The sequence below is a fragment of the Neltuma alba genome, unplaced genomic scaffold (genome assembly GCF_004799145.2).
Source record: "Neltuma alba isolate B1F8T4 unplaced genomic scaffold, ASM479914v2 tig00010686_pilon, whole genome shotgun sequence".
In the NCBI taxonomy this organism is placed as follows: Eukaryota; Viridiplantae; Streptophyta; class Magnoliopsida; order Fabales; family Fabaceae; genus Neltuma; species Neltuma alba.
Window position 1 is genome coordinate 30,345 of NW_021635526.1, and position 10,576 is coordinate 40,920.

The window sequence follows — 10,576 nt, forward strand, 5'->3', positions numbered from 1 at the left end:
TAAATGCAATTTCAAATAGAGATTCAAATGAAGAAATTAATAATTAACTTTCAATTTGAATAATATCTTAATTGAAATTTGAATATATTAAATTAAATGAGGGGTATCATAATTAAATAGCATGTCAATAAAAAGCTTAAATAAAAAAAAATTTAAATTTTCATCTATTCGCCATAAATTCTGTATCTCTAATTCAAATTCCATTAAAATGAATAAAAAAAAAATCCTATTAGAAGTAAATTTTAAACTATCTTAAATAATGCAATTTATTAAAATTTTAAATATAATCAAATAGGTATAACATGAAGACATCTGAATATATTTAATTGATAAGATTTGAATAATATTTTGATTGGGATTTATGTATATTGAATTAAATGAAGAGTATCATTATTAAATGGGATTTCAATTTGAGAGTCAAATGAAGGAATTAATAACTAATTTTGAGTTTAAATGATATCTTAATTGGGATTTGAATATATTGAATTAAATAGAAAACATCATAATTAAATAATACGTCAATTGGGGGTTTAAATAGAGAAATAAATAAATAATTTTAAATTTTTATATGGTCTTCTTAATTTTTAAATCTCTAATTCCAATCTCATTTGAATGAACAAAAAAAATTACACTTCTATAAAAAGGGAATATAATTTTAAGCTGCCTTAGATAATACTACCTCCGGTCCTTAATATAAGACCTTGTTTAACTTTTATTTTGGTCCTAATTATAAGATCCCAATCCACTTTGTCTCTCATATTTATGCATTTTTTTCCAAGATAGTCCCTCTAATAATTGTAGTCCTAACCAATATAATTGATTAGTAAGGATATTTTAGGAAAGACAATGCTTATTTATTACAAATAACTAACTTAACTTCTTTCTTTAATTTTCTCAAGTTAGTCAACTGGATCTTATAATTAGAACCGGAGGTAGTACAATTTATTATCATTTAAAATTTAATCAAATATTTTAATCCGTGCATTGTACGGGAAAGAAATCTTTAGTTATGGACTAAAGTGGGACCTTTGAACTAACAAGAGTAAAACAAAACACTCTTGCTTATTCGGAGTCTGAAATGAGTTGAATTATTTACTATTTATAAATTATGTATAATTATATTGCGTGTCGGATACCAGATTGATGATAGGTTTAATGCCTATGATTCGGAGTAAAATCTCGTCCAATAATTAATATGGTCTATCTCTTATTCGCCTTGTGTTTAATACTTGTTTTCCTGATCAAACCAAAACGTTCACATTGAAACTGAACTCTTTAGATTAAGCGGATGGTGAAAATTGGTTCAACAATATCAAATGACATGTAATATATGACAAACAACATTAGAGAAATCATAAATTACCCGGTTGTTATGAGCATCCTGTATAATTTATTCGCACATGCAGTTTGTATAAGGCAGAATTTCATTTGACGGAGCTAATTTCAGTTAGGTTTTTCCGAATTAAAGAAACCTCATTCAAGTCTTAAACGATTCTAATGAAATTAGAAGCTAAAGCGTTAAGATGCAAATCTACCCATAATATATTCATGAATGCACAACTTGCGTCATAAAATTCACTTGGGTGTAAAATTGTCAATGAATGTTTCAAGAAGGTGCAAAGATGCCATGATTATTAAATGTGAAAGACAACCATTACTTTCCTCTATGTGGCAAATGTTTCACTACCACAAAAACAATTATTTTCGTCTGTTCTGGAAGCTTTTTTTCATTTGTTTCATAGGAAACATTGACAGAAGAGATGTAGATAGGAGATACATATTCGTCTATTATAAATAGACGAGTATGATCAACTCATACTCGTCTGCTTCTAGGAACAAACAAGTATGAATCCATCGTACTCGTCTATTCCCAATAGAACAAATGAGTATGCTGGAACATACTCATCTATTCCAGTATGGTGATTCATACTCGTCTGTTCCCACTTGAGCAGATGAGTATATTATTTTTTTTAAAAATAAAATAAAATTCATAATTGTACATACCATAGTTTTCAGCAGAGCCTCATTCAGGATAGTTTCCATACAAATCGTATCTTAATAACATCCTAAATAATAACTTATGAAAATAACATCCTAATTAACTCAATGAAGAGGGGGGAAAAAAAAACTAAAGTCTCTAAACTATGCCTTTCAACCTCATGTATCATTTTGAGAGAAATACTCTTGAAGAAATTGTCCTACCAAACGATCTCGAACAGTATCAATGTCTTCATTAGTGTTGGGGCTGTCATCATCAAAAATTTGTAAGTTTGTAAATAAAAAATTTCAATTTAATCAAGGTAAGATAATTAAAAGAAAGCAAGAAATCAAATGAAAAAAAATCAAATAATTATAATCAAACTAATTATTACCATCTCAAAATCTTTAGTACATCTAGACTCAATAATTTCATACATGAAACGGATAATATAGTATCCGCACTCTGTACTTCCTGGTTGCAAATGACACTATAAATCAAAAGTGAATCAGGGTTATCAAACCGAGATACAAATCGTGTATCGGAAAGCCGGTTTTATGAATCTTAAATCATACGGTATCGTGAATCGTAAGATTCATGAACAATTATTAAGGATAATATATAAGTAATTTTCATATGAAAAAATATTAGAAGTTTGTAAATATTAGATGCTATACATTGTCCAAAAAAAATAAGATAGCCAACATATGAAATTTTAAACATAAATAGTCCCCAAAATCAATTCAAAAACCAAACTCCTAACTTAAAAAGACTAAAGTCACTAAACATAAAATTCAATTCATCATTCATCATCTCCAAGATCAATGTCACTCAATTCATGATCATCCTCCATTAATAATGTCGCTTCTTCATCGTCTTCCTCTTCCCCATCTTCAACATTATCTTCATTCTCATTCTCTTGTTCCACTATAGATTTCCCTTTGCTACTGATTTTGGCATTCAAATTTCTTGGACCTAAGGAAAAAACAAAAAGCTTAAATAAGTATGATTTTATATATTTAAACTAAAATCAACTTATGTTTAGTTTTAAAATATTATACCTCTCTTTCTTTTCTTGCTTGGAGCTCCTTCATCAAAAGTGAAACTCTCATGTATGTCCATCCATGACCCATCCACTGGCAAACATGGGTTTTCTTTTTCAGTGATCCACTCATCATCAAATTCAATATCTGATAAACAAATTGGATCATATGTCTCTCTTTTTTCCTCTCTAATCTTTTGTCTCATCTCAAGTTGAAGGTTGTACTTGACAAATACAAGTGCATTTAACCTTTGTTGTTCTAAGCGATTTCTTCGTTTAGTATGCACTTGATCAAATGTGCTCCAATTTCTTTCACATCCAGTAGCACTACATGTGAGACTCAAAATTCTCATAGCTACCTTTTGTAACTCCTTGCCTTCTCCTCCATAACTTTTCCACCAAAGAGCTAAAAGAAAAATAAAATAATTAGGAATGTTTTTCAAAATTTAGATTTATTATTAAGGTTAAAAATTAAATTCTTATAAATAGTATAGACCAGAGAACGATACCATTGTTTTTTGTTTCTAGTATCTATTGCCATGCTCCTTCCAAAAAGTCCCTTGGCAGACTTGAATGCCTCAAGCTGTTGATCAACTAAAAATCTTGTCTTCCTATCCGAAATCATTTTCTCAATAGTTTCATATAAACCAAAATAAACTTCTTGATCCGCATTAAATTTTTCATCATAATGGAACCTAAAAAAATAATGAATACGTTATCTTTTTCTAACATACAATTAAATAATAAATATTTAAATTTTAAACTTTAAATTGTATAAAACTTACTTAGGATTAAGAAAGTAGGCAGCCGCATGGAGGGGTCTATGTAGTTGTAAATTCCAACGAGTATCAATAATCTTCCATATCTTTTTATACCTTGATTCTTTCTTTTCAAAATTATTAGCAATCTCTTCTTTGGCTCTATCCGTTGCTTCATAAATATATGGCATAGCAGGTTTAGAGTCACCATCTACAAGTCTCAAAACTTTTACAAGTGGACTCACACACTTTAAGCAATATTTGATGGAACTCCAAAATCTAGAATCCCCAAAAATCATGTCTGCCATTTGCTTACCGTCACTTTTACTAGCAAAAGAACTAGAAACCCAATCATTTGAAGCAAACATGGTTCGAAGAGCATTCTTTTGCTGCAATATGCAACTTAGTGTAAGATAAGCTGTTGCAAATCTTGTCACTGCTGGTCTAGCTAATTCTCTTCCTTTGGAATATTTTCTATACAAGTTAAGGACCCATGTATGCCTATAAATGAATGTTGTTATTTTCTTCGCATTGGTGATGGTATTATAAAATACTGGAAGTTGCCCAATGTCTTCAAGGACTAAATCAAGGCAGTGAGCTACACAAGGGGACCAAAATAATTTTTTTTCCCTTCTCTTCTAACATTTTCCATGTTGCCATGAGATTTGAGGCACCATCTGTCACAACTTGGACCACATTATCCTCCCCAATTTCTTCAACTATATTGTCTAGTAATTCAAACATTTGTTTAGCATCTTTAATCACACTACTTGTGTCCACCGACTTTAGGAAAACAGTCCCACCAGGACTATTAACTAAAAAATTAGCAAGAGACCTCCCTTTTCTATCAGTCCAACCATCACACATCAAAGTACAACCCCATTTCTCCCATTCCCTCTTATACTTCACTAAACTTTCTTGAATTTTATCAACAGCTTTTTTCAAATGAGAAACTCTCACCTCATGATAACTTGGAGGTTTCAAACCCCTACCATATTCACCAACAGATTTTAACATTTGAATAAACAATGGACTTCTTACCAAGTTGAATGGTAAAGCATTACTATAGATGCATTTACAAATATCTTGAATTACTAACTCTCTATCTTTTACCATCTCATTCATCGTTTTCTGTTTGATAGTTTTTGATGTCCCTTCCTTCCCCTTAGCATCTTGAGCAGTTGCTTCTTCAAATATTTCAACACTACCAACATCTTTATTTTTTTCTCTATCTTCTAGCATTTTAACAAATCAATTTTTAACTTCATCAGGAACACTTGTATAGGTACTCACATTCTCTCTAGTTCCAGCCAAATGATGTTTCATCCTGGCTACCCCACCCCAACATTGATGTGAATAGTATTTGCATTTAACCATAAGTCTATGGGGAGGAACACTTTCACAATGTTTCCATGTAATGTCAGCTTCCTTTTTTTTCTTATTCTGATTCTGACTGATTTTTCCCACCAATATAATATCCAATAAAAAAATAGAGTAAAAAAAATCATCAAATAGGAGTAGAAGATTAGAGAAAGAACCAGCAAAGGAGAAGACTTCAATATTCAAACTTCAAAGCTTCCAAATTTCAGCCCCATGGAACCAGTAGAAGAGAAGAAAAAAAGCAACTAGCGTGGGGCACAAGATATGGAGTAAAACGTAAAAAGAAGAGCAAGAAGGGAATAAAAAATAGGGTTTGGCAGTTACTTCCCATATATAACCGAAAGAAAACAAAAAAATAAAAAAAAGAAAATAGGGGGTTTCACTGTGTCGGGTCGCACATAGATTCAAGTCGGATTTGCGCGACCCGACGTTGCCTAGAATCACACGATCCACCAATGTCGCGCGATTCACAAGATTCCGGCCTGAATCGCGCAATTCAGGCTGCGATACTGATGCATTGAAGATACACTGGGAGATTCATATCTCCCAGTGCAAATTTTGTAATGAATCGTGCGATTCGTATCCCTAATCGCACGATTCTGATAACCATGAAGTGAATCACAAAGATAAATATACGTATATATGAAGTAATTGTTGATGAAATTGAAGAACTTAAATTGAAACACTTACTATTGATTTGTGCCAGGTCATCTTGCTATTTTTACCGTTGCGCTTCCCACGTCGTATATAATATGTTTTCAAAGACCTATGACCAAATAAAAATGACCAGATATTAGAATAATTTAATGAAGTAATAAAACCATATATTAGATTATAAAAACTTACGTATTGAAAACACATTTAATATTTCCACTTGGACGACGACCCAATAAATCAAACCAGCAAATGACATTGTTTGTGAGGCAAGTAACGCACAATGACCAATGTTTGCTGAAATATTAAAAAGAAATGAAACCAATGAATTCATGAAAAATTATATATGTATAAATAGATATAAACTACTTATTGTTCAATAATTGGGGCAAAATAGCAAGATGATTGGGTTTCTCCAATTGTGTTATCCATGTATCTCATCCGCTTATCAACGGGGTTCTTCAAAGGTTGCAAAGTAGCTTGACACATGAATCCATATAAGTCTCCCTTTCCTATAGGAGTGCACAAGTTGTGGAAATAACTATAATCAAGTTAAAATGAGTCAAAAATTATTTCATATGCATAAGTTAAAAATGACCAGATGAGATGAATATGATAGGCCCATGCTCGTCTGTTGGCCCCCAATAGACAAGTATGCACTACTAGAAAAAGTACATATAACGACGCAAAACAACAACTTAAGAAGAAAAACGCCGTAAAAAAAAACGGTGGCATTTTTGTAAATAAATGCCACAACCCTTCACTTTCCACAGCGGTTTTCTAAATAATTGCTGTGGAAAGTTTCAAAATATACCGCGATAGGGTTGTCTTTTTCACATTTTCACAGTTTCATATGAGTGCGCTGTGGTCCCCCTCTGTTCCACCACCACCAAACTGCCATTATTGGCCATTCCCTCTCCTTTCTCGCTGTTTAAACTCCTCCATTTCACTTGTAGTTGCTTGCTGCCATCTGCTGCCGTCTTTACCGCCTATATTCTCACATTTGCATCTTCTCCACTAAGTGACTATCCTCTTCTTTCATTCTTTTCATTTTTTCTTAGTTTTTTTGGATATTTTAACCATAAAAATCTATTGTATTTCAAATGGGTTGATTGGTTTTACATTTTGGATATCTTGTGTTGTTCATTTTACATTTTTTATGTGCTTGAGATGTTGATTGGTGGCATTTGGTCTTAGAAAACCTCAATTCCTTCCTATATACAGCATTAGAAACATATTTAAATGTTTAAAGTTGATTAGTTTTGAAGTTTTTTATTTTTTAAATAATTTTTTGATATTTATTTCAAAATTTTGGTATTTTTTGGTAATAAATTTGAGAATTTACTAATAAATAATTTGTTTAGTGTTTTGTGAAATTCTTTTTTCATTATGAACTTTGATTGATGATAAATTGTTGTTTAAAATTTCATGATAAATAGATATCATTTATGTTTCCATTTTGGATTCAGAAATTTTAATCTTAAGAATCTTTATTCATTAAATTGGTTTAACATTGAATTGTTACTTTTGTTTTATTTGTTATATTTCTTCAACTTTATCCTATCTTTGTTTATTACATTGTTGGTTTGGTTGATTGATTGATTTGTCTATTTTTTAAATGATTTGGGATTTGTAATGGGAAAAATTAGAATGGACGACCTGAAGGGAATAATATTTTTAGAAAAATTTATTTCTTTAAGTATGTGTTTTAATTTATTTTTGCAAAAAGCTAAATTTTATATACAAATCTAATTTTATTTGTTCTATGACATTAAATTAGAAGCAAGTGTTCCAAAAGAAATTATATTAAATTAATTTAAAATTTTTATAAAGCTTTATGCATGTTGAAATATGTTATAAAGAATAGTTTTGATTTAAATTAAAATAATAAAAATAATTTATTATTAACTATTTTACAAAACTTATATATGTTTGTCTGATTATATATTTTTATTGACATTTTCGTTCATTCACTATGTATGACTATTTTTTTTAGAAATTACTTAATCTAACTTTTAAAAGTAATTACAACTATGCTTATTGACTCTGTAGAACAATCAATCGTAGTTGGATAAAAGCTAAGAGAATTAACAAAGAATATGAGGATGGTGTTGAAAAGTTTCTTGAGTTTGCTAAGAGAAATGCCCTTAGTAAAAGAGATGGATTGTATTATTGTTCTTGTGTCAAAAGTTCAAACAATAGTCAACGGAGTATTCCTGAGATAAGAGAGCATCTTGTTTGTGATGGGATAAATTTACGGTATACAAATTGGATATGGTATGGAGAAATGAGAAAGACTACAATGTCTAGAAAAGAGAAAATTGTGAATGAAGACTTTGGTGATAGAATTTCGAATATGTTTCGTAACATATGGTCTGAGTCCTCTACACAGTTCTCTCCCACATGTGAAAACTTGTGTAGTGATGCAGAGACGTCTTTGTACCTAGAGTGTAAAGATGATTACATAAGGTTGACAACCGTGTTGAAATTGATGAAGTTGAAGACAAGAAATGGTTGGATTGATACTAGTTTCACAAAATTGCTTGAATTGTTGAGTGATATTCTTCCAAAAGGGAATTCACTTCCAAAACGAATGTATGAGACAGAAAATTTTGTGTCCAATGGGTTTGGAATATGAGAAGATACATGCGTGCTCTAATGATTGTATATTGTTTAGAAATGAGTATGAAGGGTTGAATAAGTGCTCTAAATGTGGGACTTTAAGATACAAAGTTAAGAAAGATAATGGTGATTATAATGAGATGATCAAAGGTCCTCCTTTGAAGGTTCTGTGGTATCTTCTAATAATATCATAATTTAAGCGTTTATTTGCTAATGCCACAGAAGTGAAGAACTTGAGATGGCATCCCGATGAGAAAAAAGAAAATATGTGATGGAAAGCTTCGTCACCTAGCAGATTCTCCTCAATAGAAAACAATATATCAAAAATTTTCTCAATTCGGTAGTGAGCCAAGAAACCTTCGATTAGGGCTTTGTACGGACAGAATTAATCTATATGGTAATCTTAGTAGCGCACACAGTGCTTGGCTGGTGCTCCTCATAATTTACAACTTGCCTCCTTGGTTATATAGGAAAAGAAAGTATATCATGCTATCTTTGATGATCTCGGGGCCAAAACAGCCGAAAAATGATATTGGTGTGTATTTAGCACCTTTGATTGAGGATCTAAAGAAATTATAGGAGGAAGGTGTTGATGTGTTTGATGCATATAAAGAAGAGATCTCCAATTTACGTGCCATGATCTTCACCACGATAAATGACTTTTCAGCATATGAAAATTTGTCATGAAGCATGTCTGTTATGCAAAGAAGGCATTCATTACATGCAACTTAAACATGGTAGGAAGACATCTAACATGGTCACAAAAGGTTTTCTAGTTGGCACCACCCTTACCGTAGGTTGAAGAGGGCATTTAACGGCTCACAAGAATATCAAATGGCTCCAATACCATTAACTGGAGAAGAAGTTTATCAACAAGTTAAGGGAATTAGTGTGGTCTTCAGTAAAAAGAAGAAGAAGACTGCCCATGAGAGGAGTATATGAAAAAAAAAAGATCTATCTTTTTTGATCTTCCATATTGGCAAAGTCTTGATGTGATGCACATGGAGAAGAATGTATATGAGAGCCTAGTTGATACATTTTTACATATAAGTAGAAAGGCTAAGAATGAAATTAATGCAAGACGGGACTTAGTCGAAATTAGAATAAGAAAACTCCTCTACCTACAAGAAAGAGAGGGTAAGAGGGCTTATTTACATCCAGCTGTGTACACATTATCAAGGGAAGAGAAAACAAGTTTCTGTGGTTTTATCAATAGCATTAAGGTGCCACAAGGTTATTCTTCTAATTTGAGAAAACTTGTTTCGATGCAAGATTTGAAGATAACGGGGATGAAGTCTCATGATTGTCACATGTTGATGTGATAATTACTTTGACTTGTTATTCGAGGCATTATGAAAAACAATGTGAGAAGCACTATTACAAGACTTTGTATGTTTTTCAATGCTATTTGTAGCAAAGTAATTGATCCTGCTGAGTTAGATAAATTAGAAAATGAAGGTTATGTGATCCTCTTCCAATTGGAAATGTACTTTCCTCCATTACTTTTTGACATTATGGTCCACTTGATAGCTCACTTTGTGCGAGAGATAAAACTTTATGGCCCTGTATGTTTAAGGTGGATGTACCCATTTGAGAAATACATGAAAATCCTAAAAGGATACTCTAAGAATCCTTATCGGTTTGAGGCATCAATTGTTGAGAAATATGTAGCTGAGGAGGTAGTTGAGTTTTGTTACACATATCTTGATAAGGTAAAGACAGTTGGACTTCCTCAATCTCAACATAATTAGGGGAGAAGCAAGGGAATACGGGGTGTCATAGTAAGGTCTATGTCAAGAGAAGTTGTAATGCAGGCACATTTATATATTTTAAACAACATGGATGAAGTTTTGCCTTACTTGAATGCTCACAAGAATATGCTAAAGAACTTGAATCCAAGAAAAAATGATATACAACTAGCTAATGAGCATAACAAATTATTTGCAGAGTGGTTCAAGCAAAAAGTATTAAAAGATGGCAATCCTTCTAAGATAATACAGAGGCTAGTTGTAATGCCTTGTTTTGAGGTTGTGTGTTGGGACGGATATGACATAAATGGTTATTCATTTTACACAAAAACCCAAGATGATAAGAGTACCATGCATAATAGTGGGGTGATGGTAGTAGCTAAAGCCATGCATC

General features: G+C 31.7%; 1 protein-coding gene across 1 annotated transcript; it reads right to left on the reverse strand.

Moving 5' to 3' along the window:
- Positions 1 to 2,780: 2,780 nt before the first annotated feature.
- Positions 2,781 to 5,020, reverse strand: LOC114758322 (uncharacterized). The gene is made up of 5 exons (XM_028947361.1): positions 4,422 to 5,020; positions 3,806 to 4,252; positions 3,530 to 3,715; positions 3,040 to 3,410; positions 2,781 to 2,953 (listed from the first exon to the last, which is right to left on the reverse strand). Exons 1-5 carry the CDS (start codon positions 5,018 to 5,020, stop codon positions 2,781 to 2,783), a joined length of 1,776 nt encoding a protein of 591 aa, XP_028803194.1.
- Positions 5,021 to 10,576: the final 5,556 nt, after the last annotated feature.